Genomic DNA, 21926 nt, shown 5'->3' with positions numbered 1-21926 from the left:
TGACATTCAAATGCACCCTCAGGAGTTTTCAAAGGACCACTGTTAGAATTCTGCTGCAGCCACTTTGACTTGGTCAGAGAATTCTCTATTTCGCTAAATGTTTCACTGTTCGCATTGTATTTCACTTTGTAACTGGATTCCTTTTCACTTTGTTTAGTTATTGAATACTTGTTCATTTTTAAATTTGAGCAAGTTGACTCTTTTTATTCATCGTTTCCGGCCGGGACGAGAACTAAGGAGTGAGGCCTCCTACGAGGGTCCAAACGAACCCGTAACATTCTTCAGGGTCCATTTTAGGAATTGGGATTTCCACCTAGATGGAGCGCTGTGATGGACCTCTGGCTAAAAGGCCGTACGAATCGATAAATGACAAAATAGGGAAAATTTCAACAGAGCCCATGATCTGAACTATTAACTAAGTAACAGGCACGTGCACAGACAGACCCCCAATGGTGCTCAAGCACCTGCCCTTTTGCCCTGGATGAGAAAAGTGCTCTTTCTGCTGGAGCCAAACGGCTGCAGCATCGAACACACGGGTGCCGCCGAAAACATTACGTTTGGATTCATTTACAAACTGCAGTGTGTTCAACTCACTTTGTAAAAGAAGCTGATCAAAGTTTCATCTCTGTTGTACAGATGTCAGTTAAAAAAACAACAAGCTTGGGTTTCAAATTATTGTTTATTTCTACAAAGAAAATGTCCTGTGCCATACAGTACAAATTTAACCTGTTTTCTGTTTTTACAACAAATAATCAGTCAAAAATATTTCCCCGTGATGGAATTCTGGGTAAAAGGTTGTACAAATCGATAAGCAACAAAATAGGTAAAATTACAAAAGACCCCATTATCTCAACTACTAAATGTGAGATTGTGAGAAGCATCAACAGTAAACAGGAAGTCCTGTCGGCCGGCAGAGGAACGGCTTCAAAACAACCCCAGGTGATCGCAGAGGTACGGGTCGACCTCCTTGAGGAACTCGATCATCTCCAAACTGGCGTCTTCGCCCTTCTTCCTCACGGCGTCGATGACGAAGCGAGCTCTGTCGCTGTTGTTCGGCATCACCTCCACCGACGCCCACTCGGCGTCAGTGATCACCTTCTTCTCCAACAGTCGGTCCAGCAGACTCTTGAGCACAGGTCCAGAGATGCTCTCGAGGAAGCCGGTCCGTACCTCCAGCAGCCTCTTGCTGTGGACGAGGTCCGGAGTGCTCGGGCTGCAGGATGCCACGACGGTGGAGAGGCCGACTCGTCTTTCCCAGATGCCGACGGCGCCGTCGCTTTCTTTCAGAAACAGCTTGATGTGTTTGAGCCTCGTCTTTAAGATCACCTGGAAGGATGTGAAGTAGTTGTCGTAGTTGCAGTGAAACTCGGCCTTGGTGGGCTGAACTATGACCCGGTCGTCCTGGGGACTGGTGGAGAGGACGTACTCCCGGTCCGGGTGCAGTTTGCATTGCGGGGGCGTCTCTATGTAGGACTCAGGCCCGACATCGTTCTTCCTGCTGCACTTCACCTTTTGCAGCACCACGTTACTCGGCAGCATCAACACGTTGAGGAGGGACTCCGGGTCGTCTGGGTCGTTTGGGGGCTGATAGAAGAGCAGAACCAGCGCTCGGACCGGCTGGGGGGGGGGGGAATCCCCGTCCCTGACGTTGCCAAGAGCAGAAAGCCCCGAGACGTCCACCACGACACAAGTCTCCGTCACCTCCCTCGGGCGGAGGAACTCCACGCCCTCGTCTTCCACATGAGCCACCGACAGGAAGTTGCCCCCCCCGCCACTCTGGATCTCGCAGTGAGGGAGGTGAAGGCCGAGCACGGACCGCTGCTCGCATTCGATGTTGAACAAGGGTCCCGCGGGCTTCTTGTGATGGCGGTCCAGCAGCCTCCAGTCCCAGGGGACGATCCTGTAAACCACTTCCCCCCCATCGCCCCCCATGTGGAACACCAGGCCGGTCACGCTGCACAGGTACAGACCCGGACCGGAGCACCGCAACCTGAAGGTCTCGTCGCCCTCATCGGCCGTGATGTCGGGCGTGAACTCCTGCTGACCCGCCGCCGGTGAAGCGCCGGTGACCGAGTGGCTCGCGGCTGCAAAGGAAGCGTCCGTTTCCGTCAGAACGTCGGCGTCTCCTCCCGGCTCCCTCTCGTGCTGTGTGGGGGAAGACTCAAACCCATCGGCGGCGGGCGAGTCCCTGGCGAGCGCGGAGCGGCATCGTGCAGGTGGGGGGCCTTCGACCATCGGGATGAGGGACTGAGAGCAGTCAGGGTCCGCGTCATGTTCTGATCCGTTTGGAAGGTGTGAAACAGCCTCCGCCCTCTTCTGACCGGCTCCTGGGAAGTATGTCGTGATCGATGGAGGTGATGGATATGAGTTGTCAGAACAATACCCGGAATCTGTTCTCATCCTTTTCTCTGTGACCTTTGTCATGACCTGACCGTGGAAGAGGGGAATGAAGGGGGATCCTCGATTAGGATCTCCAGATCGCCCTGGCCAACCTGCTGAGGCACGAGTCGTCTTTCTCTGGGCCCGTTCCTTGGAGAGCGCCATCGTAGTGGCGCTCACAAAGGCGACAGAAGTCCGCAGGTCGCTTCGCTGGTTATGAGGTCGCTTTAAAGACGGAAGTGTGGAAGATGTGTTTGAATCCCCCTCTGGTTGTTTCTCTGGCTCTGGTCCCTGAAATAGAATTACAAGAATGTAAATCTATCGCTGGTATACTGTAGAATATTATGAACAAACTGACAACTTTACATAAATTAAATTAAAAATTAATTAATAAAATGCCTTTAGTGTAATACCACCCAGTGAGCACAAGACGTATTTTCAACGGTGAAATATGGTTGAAATCGGGTTGAAACGAGGTCTGAACTCTTAACACCTCATTTCAACGTCATGTCAACCGGCTAAAAAGTGGATGAAACATCAACGTGCTGGAAAATGTCAATTTGTTGATAAATGTGTCATGTTGTAACGTTGGCTGAAAGAGAGACGATATTAACGTTAAGACTTTCAGAATAATTAATTAACTGGTCGGTGAAATTTCAAACATTACTGCATCTGTAACGCGCATGCGCGAGTTCTTAGACGCCTGCAGAGCTCCGACCGGACGCAGCACGAGGCGAAGTTACGGCAGCAGAGCGACATGAACGGGCTGATAGAACCACGACTACCGGCTCCACTGCTCTGTAAGTACGGGAGTGTTTGGATGAAGCACACATGGAACTATAACCGGGTGTTTTTCTTCTGCTGCCCACCTGATACGGGAAAGACTGTTGTTTTTGTTAAGCTAGTTAGCGTTAGCGCAGGTAGTTTGCTAGTTAGCCTGCTAGCGTTCAGCTTGATGACCTGGACCAAAAGTAAACATCCCAGAATATTTTCGTGTGTTTCGTGTTGCTAATGCGTTAGGTTGTTGCTGTACCCATAAATATTATTGCCTTTGACTCCCTTCACACAAAGAATCATCAAGTGAAGATGAGGGAGCTGATTTCAGGTAAACAATCCCAATTCAAGTGACTCAGAGCCACATCTGGTTACGGATCTGAAAATTAACTCCCAACACAGAATTGTAAACTAACTTGTCCATGTGGTTTCTGCACTTTTAATTTCATAGTTCATTTCCCTGAAATATATTTTATAAAGTGTTATATGTACAATAAATACAAATGAATGAAAATGTGTTTTTCCTTGTTACGGGCTGTTCACATGACAACTGACTAAGTATGTAACTTGTACGTTTCCAGAGAGCAATTTACCCGTTGAGAAGAGGTTGCAAATTGGTTTAAAGGTGAGTTTTTTTCAACGTCTACTTAGACCTGTTTTCAACGTGATCTTTAACACCGGTGGTAAACAAATGTGGACGTTTCTTTTTTTAAATGCTGGAACGAGCTCTGATGACGACACCAGGACCACGGAGAGCCTTCACATCTTCCTCCGCAAACTAAAGACACACCTCTTCAGACTCTACCTCCACTATAAGCACAATTTATCTATTGTAAATTGGCTTATGAGGGAATTGCACTCTTGTTCTGAGTTTCTATGGTTGAATGTACTTTGGATAAAAGTCGCTTTGGATAAAGGCACCAGCTAAATGATTTAAATGTAATAAAATCTCTAAAATGATATAGCAAAGACTAAATATTACCGTATTAAAAAAATCACGTTGAAATGGTCTAAAAATGTCTACGAATAGTTGAGAAAACATTCACTTTCAAACCATTTTGCAATGTCTTTTCAACCACAAAACGCTCGCTGCACTGTATCCTATGCAATAGAAAAATAAGTCCTTGCGTATGTAGCGACACGAGATGTATGGAAGAGGGCAGTTTAAATATTCTGGTGTTGCCAGACAAGCCCACCCTGGGAATTGTTTTAAATCTTCTCAATCCAACAAAAATAGGAAAAAGGGGAAGCACTCAGGTTCAGCGCAAATGAGGCAGAGACGCAATTTACAGTGCAAAATGTAGGTTTATTAAATTCAATTTGCGGTTTAAAAACAAGAATAAAAACCTCTCTGGGACGAGCAACAGGGGAACCAATCAGGGCTGAGACCTACGATGATGGACTGTCCAAAGGGGACCCAAGGAGCACCACACGTGGAACAACTAAAAGTGAAGACAACTAAAAGTGAAGACAACAAAAGATATCTTGACCCAGTTAGGAGGCCCACAGCGAAGCACGCAAAAATTAGCGGGAGGCCAAAACAAAGCAAACTCAAACAGGGTAAACACAGCCAAACGCAGAGCAGCAGTGCTCCTTTATACCGCATTGTCATGCAGCGATTGGCTGTGATCCAGCTGAAAGTTATTAGGACCAATCACTGCATACTGTCATACATACAAGTTAATAAATGTTTGCTGTTGTGTTTTTTATTGACAACATCGATGGAATCTCCTCTGCCTTACATGGAAGCCCAAATTATGACATAAAATGTCAAAATGATGAGATGAGAAGTCAAAATTATGACTCGGTTGGTGACTACGGCCACACAGAGTTTAACAACCTCTCGCTGTGAATATCTTGCCAACTTTAGCGAACTGTAAACGTTCTACGTCCGAAATAAATCAAACTTCTAGGGAGATAAAATAAACTTATTTTAAACCCTCTTCAACCAGTAACAAGACATGTCAGAATTGTTCCATAAACTCTCATAAAGATGAATAATATCAAGTCAATCTAAACAAATAATATAAATATGACAGATTGAAGGTGAATGTAAAAATCAGGAATCAGGAAACATTACCAAAATATGCCAAACATACAAGGAATTTGTCTTGGCGGTTAGTGCGTGACAGACAAGACAGCAGTTCACAAGTAATAAAATTAAGTAAAATGAAATGCTAATGCAATGGATTAGTAGAATAAGGCTATGGGTTAGTATAAAACAAGGGAATAAAGTTAAAAATTGTATTTATTAAGAAATTTAAAAAAAAAAAATTAAGCATAAAGTGCACTAACAAGAAGAGAAAAAAAAAAAGGAGCGTGAGAACTAAAACAGACCACAAAACCGACAGAAAATGAACCCGGATCACGGAAAGATCACAAACATCTACCAGGAAATAAATAACATCTATTAGAAATATATATTATGAGGCATATTTGATTTGAAGCCCATTAAAGAGCAGCGGTGGAAGAATGTTTACTTCAGTAGAAATACAGTAATACCAGTGTAAAATTACTCTGTGAGAGTCATGTAAATGTATTACTCTTTATGCAGAGTGGTGCATTTCACCTAAAAAATAAATATATATATATATATATATATATATATTATATAATATATAGCATGAATGTTCATCACATTAATGCTGCAGATGAGCTCATTTAACTTTATCTGCTGGATAATTTGCGAAAAAAAATCGTATCACCGTAATCTATTTTATTACGCAATCATTTATTTATTATCTTGTTTTTCCAATCTGAATCTGCAAAACAACAAAATCATACTTAATTGAGTAAAGACATAAAATTGTATGAATGTACATCACTAAGGACTAAGTATTTTGAACAAACCAAAGTTCTGATTCTCTCAAACACACCTGTTATTAGAAGTCACGGACGTTCTCCCTCCAGGGGTCTGTTCAAAGAAGCAGGTTCAGTGGAACCACACAGGGTCAGTCACCGTGGTAACTGAGCCTGTGAACCGAACCTGGTCAGAGGCAGGTTTTAGTTCTCCTTCCACAGGCTCCTCCCTCTGACAGCAGCCCGGCCAATCACACAGCCGCGCTTTCAGACTAAAGTGTTTTTCTCTCGGACATGACACGTCCTTTTCTGGACGATCCTGTTGATAAAGAAGCGGTTTTACTTCTCAGGCTGTTAAACACGTCGGGAGAGAATATTGAGGCCCGATAAGATATATTGTCATTTACAGATAACTACTTGTTTGAACGGTATCGTTTTTATTCACAGTCCATCCAATATGTTCATGACCTCACCCGTCCTCATATAAATAACGCAATGCAATTTAATTATAGGTCCAATATCATTGTTCCAGTTTTTACCAGCGATATTCCATCCATCCATCTTCAGCCACTTATCCGGGGTCGGGTCGCGGGGGCAACAGCTCCAGCAGGGGACCCCAAACTTCGCTTTCGGGCCACATCTACCAGCTCTGACTGGGGGATCCAAGGCGTTCCCAGGCCAGTGCAGAGATATAATCTCTCCACCTGGTCCTGGGTCTTCCCCGGGGCCTCTTCCCAGCTGGCCGTGCCTGAAACACCTCCCTAGGGAGGCGCCAGGGGGCGTCCTCACCAGATGCCCAAACCACCTCAACTGGCTCCTTTAGACGCAAAGGAGCAGCGGCTCTACTCCGAGCTCCTCGCCAATGGCTGAGCTTCTCACCCGATCCATAAGGGAGACGCCAGCCACTCTCCTGAGGAAACCCATTTCTGCCGCTTGTACCCGTGACCTAGTTCTTTGGGTCATGACCCATCCTTCATGACCAGAGGTGAGGGTAGGAACGAAGATTGACCGGTAGATCGAGAGCTTTGCCTTCCGGCTCCAGTGATATTATTCTTGTGATTAAATGAGCATGGGTGTGCAGTGCATTCTAACAGAGTAAAACATTTAATTTTCCCAATGGGAATTAGTAAAACGTATGGATTATGATTAGTTTGTACATTAAATATAAACTGGCAACACTCCATTGAAACTTTCGCGTGGACCTGAGCAGCAATTTTCTCCCACGCCGAAAACGAAAACGAAAAGATTGTGGAGGTTACGTAACGTGTTGGTTACTTTACGTAACAGGTTGGTTGCTTTGCGTGACGGGTTGGTTACTTGCAGTTTGTTTATTTACAAAATGCATCATGTGCATAAATCACTTTGTAAAATAAGTTTCATCTCCGCTGAACAGATGTTAGTTATGTGTCTCAAATTATTCTTTATTTCTAAAAAGAAATTTTCTGTGCAATACAGTTCAAATTTAACAAATACTCAATTTGGGAATCTTACAAAAATATGTTCCTTAATCAAGACGTAGAAGGAACAATAAAATAACAATATAACAAACTCAGGAAGAACAACATGGAAAAGGATTTAAATCCACCGTCTCGTCAGTGATGATTCTCGTCTCAGACTTCAGGACCTTCTCCTCCAGGGATGAGCTGCAAAGAAACATGTAGATATAAATCATGAAGGTCAGGAGGATGTCGCGTGGGACAGGCGGCGTGTTTACACACCATGGTGATGTTGTTGCCGTTGAGGAGGATCTGGTCCAGTTTGGTGATCCTCCGTCCCTCCGGTGTGATTTCACTGGAACGAGAGATTCATATCGAGTTAATTAACAGTCGACTCACAAAGAACTTAATTTAACAAAAAAAACAAGAGGCGTTCTCACAATTCTGTCACATCCTCGAGGACCATATCTGAAAGTGCAGAGTTAAGTACCAAGAGAGAGCAGAACAATGAGGACAGTTTGTTACAAACGCTGATTTGGGATAAAACTGGAAAGGATACTGACGAAGTCGTCGAAGCCCAGCAGGGTGCCGACAATTTCTTTGTCTGTTTTCATGACGATGTGAATTCGGGAGCCAATGCATTTGTCCACGAGCTCTGAAAAGAGAGACGCAGAGTTATTTTGTCTTTGCACTATTTGAGGTTAAACCCTTTGAATTTTAGAGTGTAAATGATCCACAGAATCAAAAAATTATATTTGATTATTTCAATAATATTTTAAGAAAAGATGTGTTTTTGATGTGAGGGTCGTATTGCTCGTTGGGCATTTTTCATAATTGTTGAACAAAATGATAAATGTTTATTAAGAAACCAATCCTAGAAGAATTTAACGTTAAAGAAAGCAGTTACTTTTTCAAATATTCTGTTCCTAAATACAATGATTTAATGCCACTACGCACTTTTACCCAATAATTATTTTTATTGTCAATCTGTTGGTCATTTTTTTTAAATCAATTCTTTTGTCACAGTGTTCATTTTGGAAGCTATTTTTGATCTTAGTCTTTCGACGAAATTGCATTTTAGTTTTAGGATGGAGTGTTTGTGTGAGCTATAATAAATTACATGTGAAAATCATTACATGAAAGGATTTGGCTTTTAACAAGTAGCAAGGCATTTATCTGCAAGGGTGTAAAGCTCCGTTGACATCATGAGGACCAGAGACCTAAACGCAACACTTGTTGTTTTTGTCCATTTAGTCGCAACGCTTTTGACATGGCAACCGGAAATCTCAATCGGTGCAATAATTTATTTTGCCAGATCATAAACCAGAAATCCTCAACTAGACCTCCACTTCTCATTCAACAGTCTTTTCTTTCTCTTTGTCGGTTTCATGACCAGTTCTTCTCTCTTGTGTCCTGCGGGTTTTCCTCCACCTGCACTGCGCGGTTCTATCAAAAGGATCCACCTGTCACGTGTGTGGCGCCTCTTTGTTGCTTAGTAACGAGCGTACGGTGGCCGAGACGGTTTAACGCCGTCTTCCCACGATGTGGCGCGTGAACTATAGTTGAAATGCGTGAGGCTTCAGAACCTGCAATGAGTTTATTACGTTAGACGCGTTTGTGACGGAGCGTCTCATCCAGCGAGGAAACGCTGCCTGCCGTCGTCAGAGAACAGAGCAGAAAGGTCCGACAGTCTTTAAACGCGTCTTCATGTTTCTGTGAAGCAGCGCGGCTTCAGCCCGCTAACAGGCAGCTAACAGTCAGCTAACCCGAGACAGCTGAGCTAAACTAACGAAGCCACGTTCAAACCCGCCGAAGCGTAAAATAGTCGTCGCGGTCCGTAGTCGGTGCACAAGAACCACCGCTGGGAGCGCGCGTTTTTGGTTCGTGGATGACGTCATCATGACGCGTTAATATCCGCCGTTACATTACAGGTGCGTGCTCGTGAGAAAGAGACTTAATTCCACCCGCATTTGGCATCAAGCACTGACCAGAAGTAAGTTTACATTTCAGTGATACCAACATTGAAATAAAAAAAAAAGTATTGTGACTTCGTCAACCACCAACATTTGTCACGTCAGTTTTTATTTTCAAAGATCCGTTTTCGTCACGTCTTAAGTCTCGTGGAAAAAAAGATTTAACGAATATTTTTTGTCATAGTTTTCGTCGACGAAATTAACACTAGTCCTTAATATGTACAATTCTTTAAACGGAATAAATAAAATGTTTTTGTTCAGTTAATACTCTACTGCATTGGCAATGCTATTTAAGTTAGTGTGTATATACATGTACACACACACACACACACACACACACACACACGTTTAAATGGACTGTTCCACTCATTTCTATAATAAGCTGTTTGAGGTTGAACTGATTTCAAACCATCAACTAGTGATTAATTTCACTCAAGTTTGATCACCTGCTAGTTTTGTTTGTAAATTGGGTAAAAAGGCATTAATACTTTATTGAATAAGTTGAAGGTGGAACCATCAAATATTTCTGCGTTAACCAATTAAGTAAGTTTCCAGTACATTTTTAAATCAACTAATCATTTCTAATCACTTAGTACATTACCAACACTCCTAATAGACTTTGAGTGCAAAGAAAACGCCACGCATAACACGTTGTATAACTTGAAGAGGTGTTCTGTTACTCTGTATTGTGATAATTGCACTAGCAAAGAAAGCTAACGTATCACCGACCATCCCGCCTTGGTACTTTGGAGCATGGTGCTAACGTTAGCTAGCTAACAAAACCTCCCAAATATCTGAACTACCGCCAACGGACTCCAACTTTAAATAGTGAAACATAATGAGCAGTTTGACAGAGTAAGTCGACATATGTTAGAATTTACAAACCAAGTGGGAGCAGCTGAGACGGATTCGTGGTTGGAGTAGCCGCCATGTTCATTCAACTGGCAGCAGGCAGGAGCAATCGACAGACGAACGTCACTAATCAGGTGAAAGCAATCGAAACCAGAATCAATCGTCCAATTCACAGCGCTAAAAGATCCGTTTGAATAGTATTTTATTTTTTATCTGAAATATAAAAAACACATAGTTGAATAAGTGTAAGAGAAACTGAGATGACTCAGTAATTTAATTGTATTTTTCAATTGATTTCCACACGATGGCGCCGGCTGTGCTCATCAATTCATGACGTAATGAATGACTCTAGCAAAGATAAACGAGTCAGGATCAAGATGGATCCCCGCAGCGGTGCTCTGCCCGGTCCAGCAGTGTGTGTTATTTAATTAAATGTTTTCATTTTTATAGGTAAAGGCATATGGCACCTTTTACTGCACTCAATTTCTTCATATCTTGTTTCTTTCTTGTGTCTTACAACTATGGTTAGTTACTTTGAACAACAATATTTCACATCATCAAACATGATCATCTAATACAAAATATGAAAAATTGAGATATAACAAACTATTAACAATTTACAAAGTCATGAATTAGACACTCAAATTAGCTACAACAATAAAATAATAGAATACATTTTGATATAGGCTGTTTTCGGAAATGTTACGCTTCAAGAAATTTCGTTGTGTTTTGTGTAATGTTTCATGGAATGAAATTTGTGGTAAACTTGTGTCGTGTGGTTTTGTGAAATGTGGTGTTTTTCCCCCTAAAATTTTCAAATGTTTTTTGTCCGTTGCAATTACCAAGCCTTTTACTGTATTCACAGATATTTAATTCATCATTAATTATTTCAGTTTTTCAGTATTTGTTATTTTGCCTTTTTTGGCGGAAGTGCGCGACAGGGAGCACTCTCGCTTCCGCTCGTCCTCTGACGCGTTGGGACGAAGCGGAAGAGAGAATCCGCGGCGGTGGTTCGTGTTCGCGGAACCAGTGCGCGCGCGTGGGAGGGTCGCAGAGAGTCGGTTTGTGTCCGGGACAGTGTTTACATCCGACCCCCCGTCCGTAGAGGCGGAGGAGGGGCCCCGGCATGGAGTCTCACTGCAGGGACGAGCCGAAGGGACCCGTGCTGCACATCGTGGTGGTCGGATTTCACCACAAAAAGGGCTGTCAGGTGCGCATGAACCTTTTGCTCGATGGAAGCTAACGCGGCTAGCCGCTAACGAGCCCGTCGGCTCCATAAAGGCACGTTTCCGCCTTTGTGTCCTCGCGGATTGACTGAGTGAACTGGTCATCCGGGTCCTCGCAGGGGTGATGGTGGTTATTCACGTATTCATCAGCATCAGCTGTTCGCTTCGGGCTCTGCGGGGTTATGTAACATGTGCTCGGCTGACTCTTTGCGCATCTTTCCACTCCAGTCAACAAGCAAGCAAGCAGCTGTGTGTGTGTGTGTGTGTGTGTGTGTGTGTGTGTGTGTGTGTGTTTTCCTAAATACAAACTGCATCTTGCCCTTCTGTTATTAACCCGGTGGCTGATTTAGGACCCGGATGTCAACTTGAGGAGGTTACAGGTCTTTTCTCTCAATAACAACAGTTATAGTTTGAGACACCTGCTCCTCTGGGACATTTACAAGCTTCCTCGTCTCTTGCAGCAGAAGCAGAAGATATTACAACAAATATTTTCCTTAAACTAGTATTTCTAATTATATATCTTACATTTCTTATTTTTAATATAGAAAAGAATCCGACTGTTGTCCTCAGCTAATTGGCAGCTGTTTTGATACAGAATTACTTTCAAGATATTCAATATTATTAAGTTGCAAACTCTCCAACGTAAGGGTGTGTTTTATATCATCATAAACAGATCGCGTTTGGATTCTGAACTGCTTTCATTCACTCAAAGGAGCGATAGAATGAGGAGATAAGCGTCTTTATAATCATTTATTAATATAAAACTGTATTGATCACCTGCCACTCTGAAGGGACGGTGGGTCATTTACTCCTAGTACACTGAAAATAATGTACAATATCTACTTCTGAGATGCAGTAAAAAGTACCATTTAGAAGAGGCGGGGCTCCAACATATTGAGGTCAATGAATAAAAAGCCTCCATTTATTTCTTACAACATTGGTGACACTTGTTGTTTGCCAAATTAAATATGATTATATTGAAAGTCAAGCATTCAGAGAGAACAATGTGTTTGATTTTCAGGGGGTTAATTGATAAGTTAATTAGTTTTTTCAAATGCTGTAATACCTGTTCCACCTCTGGACAAACAAACTGTGAAATACCACTAAATTAACAAAATCTTATGATTCCGTCAAATGGGAATAAAAGAACCGACGTGCTGACCTTGTGTCCCCGACCTTCAGGTGGAATTCTCGTACCCGCCGCTGATGCCCGCCGAGGGTCACGACAGCCCCCTGCTGCCGGAGGAGTGGAGGTACCTCCCCTTCCTGGCGCTGCCCGACGGAGCGCACAACTTCCAGGAAGGTAGGCCGCACGAAGAGTCCTTCATGGTGTCGTTTCTCTGTAGGATTACATTCCTGTGGAATAAAAGCTCCCCGGTTCTCTTAATACGAGTGTTTTTATTGTCTCTCGTTGTGAGGGAGACCTTTGTAAAAACATTTATGCTGCTGTTAAGTGGAAAAAGGCTCCTTTGTTTTGAATAGAAGTTCAACTGAACTTTAGAGACAGTGAATCATGTGACAGTGAGTCATGTGACAGTCCCTTGGTTCCGAGCCAAAGGGGAGGAGCTGAAAACCGACACCTGATCAAACACGATCCGCCTCGCCGATGTTCCCTCGATCTAAATCTTTCATCTCATCGTCTTTTGGGTCCCTTTTGTTTTCCGCCGCTCCAGCTGACGGTCAGCTGATTTTAAAACAACAACAACAACAACAACAACAAGCCAGCGGGGATGTGGGCGACTGCCTCTGCGGGTAGAGACGGCAGTCACACTGACGTCCCAGAAAGCTTCGCGCGCACGCACACACACACACACACACACACCATTAATGAAATGAGACCTCATTGTAAATAAATAATGGCATAATGACCCAACATGCCTTCTCTTGTTTTTTATTCTTTAACCAACAAGTAGCTTGTCCGATCCCTCCCGAGTCCTTTCCCTCTTGCAGGTGCGTGCGTGCAGGAGTGTGCGTGCGTGCAGGTGCGTGTGTGCAGGTGCGTGCTTGCGTGCAGGTGCGTGCGTGCAGGTGCGTGCGTGCAGGTGCGTGCGTGCAGGTGCGTGCATCGCTGCGGCTCATTCTGCACGTTGGCCGTGTTTGTTTTTGACACGTAACTCGTCTCTGCATAAACTGAGTTCTTCACTCGCTTTGCGGAGCATCGCCGGGTCAGAAGAGCCAGAAAAACCTGCCGGTTTGCATTCTGCAAATCCGGGCGGACGTCCTGGTGCTTTAGAGACGCCGTTTATCTGGACATGCCAGAGCGTCTTCTGGAGGACAACGCGGTGTGAGTTAACAAGGACGGAGGATGGAGGCGCTGCCAGTAAGGAGAAGATGTTCTCGTAGAAGCAGCTCAGTGGAAACACGGGATAATTCAGTGCATGAAAAACAATTAGACTTTTAATTGGGTCTGAAAAGACGGTGTAAATTGAAAGACAGAACAAGCAAATAAGCTGTTTATAAAATAAAATGAAAAGAGTTGACTTGGTTGTGTGGGTTGGTGTGTGAGTTGATGCTCTACTGCAGGTGAGATGTCCACGTGTCTCCTGTGACGCCGACGTGGTTCTGTGTTGCAGACACGGTGTTTTTTCATCTGCCGCCGCTGAGTGAAGACAGGAAGTGCGTCTACGGGGTTTCCTGTTATCGCCAAATCGAAGCAAAGGTCCGACATCATCTTCTTTGTTTTTAGTCTGATCGATATTTGAGTCATTCAGCATAAGAAACCAGCAACTACACAAACTACACTGCCGCATGTTACATAATGATCACGTCTTTATTCCACCATCAGGCCCTGAAGGTGCGACAGGCCGACGTCACCAGGGAGACGGTGCAGAAGAGCGTCTGCGTCCTCAGTCGAGTGGTGAGTCGGCGGTGACCCCGGGTTACATTGTGACCTGGATGTGACCTCAGTTGTCTCCAGCTGTTATCTTCCTCTAAGAAGACAAAGGACCATCATGCTGCTGAACAGGATGAGGATGCTTAAGTAACCTACTCTTGATCCGCAGCCTCTCTACGGTTTGCTTCAGGCTAAACTGCAGCTCATCACACACGCCTACTTCGAGGAGAAAGACTTCTCACAGATCTCCATTTTAAAGGTGGGAATATATATTACATATCTGTGTTTACCTTTGTTTAGTGTTGAGTTATGGCCTCATCTCGACTCCCCCCCCCCCCCTGCAGGAGCTGTACGACCACATGAACGGCTCGCTGAGGGGCTCGGCCCTGGAGGGGTCTCAGGTGTATCTCGGTGGGTGGAGACTCGTTTACTCTATTTTCTCTGCGTGCATTGTGTTATATAGCGTAGCTTTATATACATCGTGCACATATTAATGGGTCCTTTTAACAGCCATGAAACACAAAGTTCATTTTACAATAGTGAAATCTTTCTAAAGGAGTTAATACAAATTGGTTTGTTTTCTTGATTTTCACGTTTGTACATTTGAACTGGAAGAAGATTATTATTTCATACTCGCTTCAGGTGTGAGATGAATCTGAATAGTTCCATTCCAGATGTTCTACTAAGATAGTTGTGGTTCTGCTTCCTTCCCTCAGGCTTATCACCGAGGGATCTAATTCTGCACTTTGGACACAAGGTAGAGCGTCACAGACAGGCCTTCAGGTGTCTGCTGCTCCTGTAACTCATTATTCATTATTGAGGAACTCTTCTGTTTCGCCCTTGTAGATCCTCATCCTCTTCAAGCTCATTCTGCTGGAGAAGAAGGTGCCATTACAGATGTTTTCCAGCGATTCAGAACTTCTGAAACGCAACAGGAGTCTGATTGTTGTTGTTGCCTGCAGGTGCTCTTCTATGTGTCTCCTGTCAACAGATTGGTGGGGGCTCTGATGACCGTCCTGTCGCTGTTTCCAGGTCAGCGACGGCCGTCTCTCCTTGTGCGCGTTTACATCGGGTCTGTTTGTTTGGGTCCTCGGGTGTTTTTCTAAAATCTGTAAAATCAAACGTGTAATCAAGTTGATGCGTAGACCTGAAGCTGCACAAAGGTCGTTATAAGGTCACCAGGTTACGTTTAAACACGGGAGAAGAAGTTTACAGACTCGAATGGATTCATCACACATGTTTAAAGTAGAACATCTTTAATCGGGCAGAACGTCTCCAACTTTCCCCCGTTTAACCGGCGCAGGTATGGTCGAGCACGGCCTGGTGGACTCCTCCCACTACCGGCCCAAGAGCAGCGCCTCGGAGGACCCCACCCTGGTGGAGAGCGTCTCGGGAGCCGAGGCCTTCGTCTCCGTGTCCGCCACCGACATCCCCGCCGCCGCCGGCGCCGCCGAGGGGAGCGACCGCCTCCTGAAGCCGCCGTCCCGTGGCTCCCCGGAGTCCTCGGAGAGCGACTGGGAGACCCTGGACCCCGGCGTGCTGGAGGAGGGTCCCAAAGAGGCGGGCGAGGGGAAGGAGGCGGAGCCGGCGGACGCCTTCGACCCGGAGCCGGGGACGCCCATCACGGTGCAGCCGCAGCCCGCCGGCGGGCAGGGGGGGGTCGTCCAGGGTCTGGTGTCCGGTCTGGAGGAGGACCAGTACGGCCTGCCGCTGCCCATCTTCACCAAGGTGGTCTCAGCGTTTAGATTCACCTCTCAAGATTATAATTATTACGTCAACTGGGATGTTTTTGTTGACCTTTTTTCCCCGTTGGTTGCCAGGGTTACCTGTGTCTGCCCTACATGGCCCTGCAGCAGCATCACCTCCTGTCCGACGTGGCGGTGCGCGGCTTCGTTGCCGGGGCGACCAACATCCTCTTCCGCCAGCAGAGGCACCTCAGCGACGCCGTGGTGGAGGTGGAGCGTTTTCTGCTCTTCTGGCTGTAAAGACGCAACAGGCCGATGCGCTTCTGTTCTGACCGTGAGCACTGTGGGGTCCTTGACAGGTGGAGGAAGCCGGAGTCCACATCCAGGACCCGGAGCTCCGGAAGGCCGTGAGCCTGACCACGGCGGACCTGCGCTTCGCCGACTACCTGGTGAAGCACGTGACGGAGAACCGGGACGACGTGTTCCTGGACGGGACGGGCTGGGAGGGCGGAGACGAGTGGATCAGAGCGCAGTTCACCCTCTACCTCCACTCGTTACTGTCCTCCGCCCTGCAGCAAGGTGGGAGGAGCCGCTGAGCGACCCGCTCGTCGCGTCACTGCTTCTCTCTGTTGTGTTGGTTTTAATTGTCTGTGTGAATACTTGTGGCTCTCAGACAACGAGAGGCTGCTGGCCGACTACGGCGTTCCCTTCGTGACGGCCTGGAAGATCACCCACAACTACCGGGTGTGGTTCGGCAACAAGCACCCCGCCATGGCCGCCATCACGCCGGGGTGGGTGGGCAAAACGCTCAGTCTCGCCTTTTTAGAAAATGTTTTATTCCTACTCGGCGACATCGAGAGTCGAGGAAACAAATGTCGCCCGTTTCAATTCATTACAACTTTTCTCAGGATTGTTTTTTCTCTTTGTTCACCGTTGAGGTACAAGAAGTATTCTTATAAATTCCAGGTAATAATGTTAATGTTATTAATTGATATCCAAAGAATTTAGAAACGCACTGAAAAATGTGGAAACTGTATGTAACGTATAGCTGCAAATATTTTTCACAGATAATACTGAGACATTTGTTATATTTGTTATGTTATTATATCATATATGACAATGTTTAAGAATAATCATAAATAATGTGTCTTTTTTTGGTTCTTAGCCACCCCTTCCAGGGCCAGTACAGTGTTGCTGACGTGAAGCTCCGACTCTCACAGTGAGTTCACTCTTTCATTCCTCTCACTCTTTCATTCCTCTTTCACTTTCATTCATCACTCTTTCATTCCTCTCACTCTTTCAGTCCCCTCTCACTCTTTCATTCCTCTTTCACTTTCATTCATCACTCTTTCATTCCCCTCTCACTCTTTCATTCCTCTCTCACGCTTTCATTCCGCTCTCACTCTTTCATTCCTCTCTCACTCTTTCATTCCTCTTTCATTCCCCCACTCTTTCATTCCTCTCTCACTCTTTCATTCCTCGGTCACACTTGCATTCCACTCTCACTCTTTCATTCCTCACTCTTTCATTCCTCTTTCATTCCCCTATCACTTTCATTCATCTCACTCTTTCATTCCCCTATCACTCTTTCATTCCTCTCTCAATCTTTCATTCCCCCTCACTCTTTCATTTCCCGGTCACGCTTTCATTCCTCTATCACTCTTTCATTTCCCTCTCACTCTTTCATTCCTCTCTCACTCTTTCATCTCCTGCTCTGTGCAAATATTTAACAAACTAAGACACTAAAGCTGAGAAACGACATGTCAAACATTTACATATAAACACAGCCGGGCTGACAGAACTATTTATTCATTGACTTATGTTATTATCGCCCGTGTGGAGACGAGAGGAAAGTCTCCGGTTGAGCAGAAGAACCGTTTGGCTTTTTCACTCTTCTGTTTCTTCTTAAAACCTCTGAACACAACCAGGTTTTTTCAGGGTAAATTTTTACTTTTTAACTAATTTAGTCCTTTTAAGAATATTTCCCCTTGAAGACTTAACTTACGTTAATGAGGCATTAGTCCAAAATAGAAGACTGGAGGAAGTTAAGGAGGAAAAAACGAATATGTTTGTAACACAGTAGTTGTAAAAACAGTATTTAAAAAAAATAAATGAAGATTGATTTAACGGTGCCACAGATTGTAGATTTAAACACACACACACACACACACATGGTGTGTTTGTGCGTGTTTTCGTGTCTCCTCGTCATCGGCTGCTGGACAAAGAGCAGCCGGCTGTGATCGGCCCTTTCTTCATTGTCAGCGTTGTGTGAGATGTTTATTTGGGTCAGACTCCCCGAGCGCACACAGCGACTCTCTGGAAATGCTGCTTTCTGTCGGCGGCTTTTCTTTTCATGATTCTTTTAACCGGAGTTCCCATTATTACAACCAAAGCTTCGAGTTATGAACATTTTATTTTACGGCGTTGTCTGTGTGAGACACAAAGATATTAGATTGCTTTGAAATAATTCCAAAATGTTTTCCGCCTAATTAAAATATATTTGGACTCGTTTCTGCTCGTCTGAGCTTAAAGGCCCATTCTGGTCTTTCTGTGATCATATGTGTGGAATAATACATGAAGAATCTGAAAACCAATATTTCCAATATAGAATCGATTTTTGGAGTCAAAAATGAAATAAAGTACATCTATAATAAATGAGGATGATATCATATGTATGTAGCGGCCCCTAGCAACCGACACCGTAGCAACCGGCTCGTTTGTGGGACGTCGTGAAGTCCGTTACCCGCCGCGTCCACACATCTCGGAGGTTTAGGGTTCCACCCACAGACGTTTTCCTGGTTCTGTTTATTTACGTCTGGAGCTCTTGTCTTCTTCCTCATTTGGCTCGTTAGACGGTGTTAACGCTCAGAGCAGCAGCTGCTGACACGCATCCACATCCGTCCCGTTAACTACGCTGCTGTGAGGTTCCTGCTGAATGTCACTGTGTTGGGTGGGGGGGGGGCGTTCAGGATGAAGCTGAATTTAGCCGAGTCTTTGTTGTGAAACGTGGCCCTCGCTCGTTTCCGCTCTCTCCGGTCAGCTCCGCTCATCTGGCGCGACACCTGCTGCTCGGCCTCCCGCCGTTACTTAATCCCGCTTTAAGAGAGCGCTGAAGCCTTTTTCTTTTTCTCACTGTCCGCTGCAGCTCGGTGCAGAACAGCGAGAGAGGGAAGAAGTTCGGCAACGCCATGATGACCACGAGTCGCAGCATGGTGCAGACTGGAAAAGCCGTGGGTAAGAAAACTAGCCATTATTTTTTTTGGGGAAATGTGGAAAAGTGACATGGAGATGCCATATATGTCTATGGTAGTGGCAGAGACTGTCAATCTGCGTAGCCCCGCCCTAAAGCGTCCCCTGCTTTATGGTCGTTTTGACTCTAAATGGACCATAATTTGCTAAATGAACATCATGCTGTATTGAAGAAGACTTGAAACTAGAGATTGAGACCATAAACTCATGTTTACAATGTTTACAGAGAGAATAAGAGTAGAGTTTCTTTCTCATAGACGTCTATGGGAGCAGAGGAGTCGCCCCCTGCTGGTCACTACACAGAATGCAGCTTTAAGACACTTCCTCATTGGCTTCACCGCGGTCGCCGCCTGGCTCAAACAAACGTTTGTTGACCCATTTGGTCTCTTCTGTTCTCAGGTCAGTCCGTGGGCGGAGCGTTGACCAGCGCCAAGTCGGCCATGTCCTCCTGGTTCTCCACGCTTGCGCCGCCGGTGGCGGTGACGGCCGCCGAGCGGCCGGTAGCGGTGACGGCCGCCGAGCCGCCGGAGCCGGCCGCCGAGGTCCAGCCCATGAATTGAAAACCCACCGGTCCCACCGAGACATGAGACGAGAGAAGAGACAAAAAAAAGTCACAACGGTGATTCATCCTCAAACAGGAAAATAACCGTACGGTCCACATCCACCGTGAGGCTGCACCGGCGCTTTTGATTAAAAAAACAACCAAATATGCTTTTTTTTTCTGTGAGAAACTGAAAGTGAAAACATTATGTTGTGTTCAACTCTTTGCTGCGTATTTCTAGAGTTCGGCGTACAGAAAACTATTTTGCTGGCCTGTAAATCACAGATTGAGAAATTTACGGTTGTGGCAAGATTTGAAAGAAAGAAAGTATGAGCTACATTGAAGATATTTTTAAACTCAGCGATGTGTGTAATCACGCTGCGGTTGTTGTGGTAACGGCGTTAAAAAAAAGACTCAATGAAATACTTTTATTACTTCTATAACTAAAGTAGGGAGAATTGTCTACAGAGATGTAGAGCTACAAACTTTATAATTAGTTAGCTAAAAGCATCTTAGCTAGCTATAAAACGCTAACTAACTTTTAAGCTAAGCTTAATTTATTTTGTTTGACATAATGAGACACACATTCACATAATGTCCATGATTTACTTCCTCAATTAACAGAATAAAAAAGAAGAGGAAATGAAGATAAAAGTACATTGTCTGTCTTAGCAAGCTACCTCGTTTTGTTAGCCTTGACTTGCTGGATTAAACACTTGTAGTATCCCCACAAAACACTGCCCACCAAAATAAAATATCAGTAACAAACCACCATCTCCCTGTTAATGATATTTGATAATATCCCAGAGGTCTAACTGGTCTTATTAGAAATCTGGATATACCACGTTAGCATTTGCGCTTGGTTTAGTTAACGTTAGCCAGCAACGTCTCCACTTGGATGTCCTACATTAATTTGGAAAACAAAACTGTTACCGTGATAAATAATCCTTGTGAATGTTTCTGTACTTGTATCACAAACGTTCCCATTAGCGAGGTAGCTAGCCTAAAAGGGTGGTGCCTAATGTGTGTAGCTATCTGTGCTTTTGGCTAAGCTAGTTAGCCAAACAGTCACAATTAAGCTTCATTCTTTATCAACTGGTAATACCCCACATTTAGTACAAATGCAACGTTTTATATTTCCATTCACGCTTTATTTGAAATGTTTGGCCGATGGTTCTATTTTTTTGATGCCTCGGTCATTTTTACTTGTTCAATAACCTTTTAGCTCTCTGTCAGTTTCTAGATAATCCAAACTCTAAAATATATTTTAATCCCCCAAATTCGGACACTCTGTGAAGCGCCAGTATAGTATTCCAGTATTGTTCAACGTGTTTCCACAACTAACATTACTACACAAACCAACGTGATTACTAAACCTGAACGCAGTTACTGCAACGACCACAACGTTATTACGCCAGTCCTCGCATAGCCGGATGAACGCGATGAAAGCGCTCGCTTCATGATGAAGGAAGCCGTGTTCTACAGGCCTTTTTATACGATACGTTAGAACTATATTTAGTCTGAGAACAGTTTAAAGCAGGGTGACTCATTTATTTGTGAACAAACTCATAGATGTCCATGTTTTGTCACAACGGCGCTGGAAAAAGTCCCTCCATCTGCGTGCGTTTGCACAAAGAAGCCGTCGTATTCTATTTATGTGAATCTTTATCTCGTATCACTGTAATTGTCGAGCTGTTTGCAGGATCTTTTCCCTCCAGGCTTCAGTTATTCACCAGTGGGATTAAAAGCGAGTCCAGTGAGCATGCTCCGTTCAGTCCAGTTTTACAGCTGTAATGAGTGTCCTTCCGTCTTCAAAGCTCTTTTAATGCAGTCTTTCTTTTTTTGTTTTGGGTTCCTCATACTTAAATATCTTTTGCCATTACGGGTATTTTGGCTCAAGTTAAAAAATAATAAAAAAAATCTATTGAAAGGTGCATATCCTTCATCTTCTGGTATATTTTAATTTTGTATTTAAGAGGTAGGAATGTATTGTGAAATAAAATTCACGCAATATTTTCTTGACAGATGCTTCTAGCGTATATGAGAGGAAGTGATCCTATACTATATTGCTGTATTAAAAATAAACTGCAGACTTTTTGTCTGGGATGACGGGAGAGAAACATTTCTTTTATCCCTCTGGGTAGAAAGAAGTAGGTCAACCATATCAGTGTGTGTTTAC

The 21926-nt window shown here is 44.5% G+C and overlaps 3 protein-coding genes across 3 annotated transcripts; 1 reads left to right on the top strand and 2 right to left on the bottom strand.

Annotated features, from left to right (window-relative positions):
- Positions 1-807: 807 nt before the first annotated feature.
- Positions 808-6069, bottom strand: LOC120811510 (caspase recruitment domain-containing protein 8-like). Its single transcript, XM_078096208.1, has 2 exons — positions 6030-6069; positions 808-2670 (listed from the first exon to the last, which is right to left on the bottom strand). The coding sequence occupies exon 2, from the start codon at positions 2542-2544 to the stop codon at positions 925-927; it is 1620 nt and encodes a 539-aa protein (XP_077952334.1). The 5' UTR covers positions 2545-2670; positions 6030-6069; the 3' UTR covers positions 808-924.
- Positions 6070-7352: 1283 nt separating this feature from the next.
- lsm5 (LSM5 homolog, U6 small nuclear RNA and mRNA degradation associated) lies at positions 7353-10353 on the bottom strand. Its single transcript, XM_040166812.2, has 5 exons — positions 10247-10353; positions 7948-8043; positions 7829-7856; positions 7671-7743; positions 7353-7595 (listed from the first exon to the last, which is right to left on the bottom strand). Exons 1-5 carry the CDS (start codon positions 10296-10298, stop codon positions 7563-7565), a joined length of 282 nt encoding a protein of 93 aa, XP_040022746.1. The 5' UTR covers positions 10299-10353; the 3' UTR covers positions 7353-7562.
- An 806-nt stretch (positions 10354-11159) lies between these two features.
- avl9 (AVL9 homolog (S. cerevisiase)) lies at positions 11160-21861 on the top strand. The gene is made up of 16 exons (XM_040166811.2): positions 11160-11423; positions 12622-12742; positions 14013-14098; positions 14225-14296; positions 14442-14531; positions 14617-14683; positions 14989-15029; positions 15119-15157; positions 15235-15304; positions 15576-16000; positions 16093-16227; positions 16317-16536; positions 16631-16748; positions 17123-17176; positions 19103-19191; positions 19606-21861. Exons 1-16 carry the CDS (start codon positions 11340-11342, stop codon positions 19764-19766), a joined length of 1872 nt encoding a protein of 623 aa, XP_040022745.2. The 5' UTR covers positions 11160-11339; the 3' UTR covers positions 19767-21861.
- Positions 21862-21926: the final 65 nt, after the last annotated feature.

This window comes from Gasterosteus aculeatus, chromosome 21, assembly GCF_964276395.1.
Source record: "Gasterosteus aculeatus chromosome 21, fGasAcu3.hap1.1, whole genome shotgun sequence".
Classification (NCBI taxonomy): domain Eukaryota; kingdom Metazoa; phylum Chordata; class Actinopteri; order Perciformes; family Gasterosteidae; genus Gasterosteus; species Gasterosteus aculeatus.
The sequence above is the reverse complement of the archived record's forward strand: the minus strand, read 5'-3'. Positions and strand labels throughout refer to the sequence as shown.

Excerpts from the sequence above, each read along its gene's own strand:
- lsm5 (XM_040166812.2), bottom strand. The coding sequence starts at position 10,298 with ATGAACATGGCGGCTACTCCAACCACGAATCCGTCTCAGCTGCTCCCA. Across the intron at positions 7,744-7,828 it reads CTCGAGGATGTGACAGAATT|TGAAATCACACCGGAGGGAC; the intron begins GTGAGAACGCCT and ends CTCTCGTTCCAG. Across the intron at positions 7,596-7,670 it reads ACGGCAACAACATCACCATG|CTCATCCCTGGAGGAGAAGG; the intron begins GTGTGTAAACAC and ends GTTTCTTTGCAG.
- avl9 (XM_040166811.2), top strand. The coding sequence starts at position 11,340 with ATGGAGTCTCACTGCAGGGACGAGCCGAAGGGACCCGTGCTGCACATC. Across the intron at positions 14,099-14,224 it reads ATCGCCAAATCGAAGCAAAG|GCCCTGAAGGTGCGACAGGC; the intron begins GTCCGACATCAT and ends TTCCACCATCAG. Across the intron at positions 16,001-16,092 it reads CGCTGCCCATCTTCACCAAG|GGTTACCTGTGTCTGCCCTA; the intron begins GTGGTCTCAGCG and ends GTTGGTTGCCAG.
- LOC120811510 (XM_078096208.1), bottom strand. The coding sequence starts at position 2,544 with ATGGCGCTCTCCAAGGAACGGGCCCAGAGAAAGACGACTCGTGCCTCA.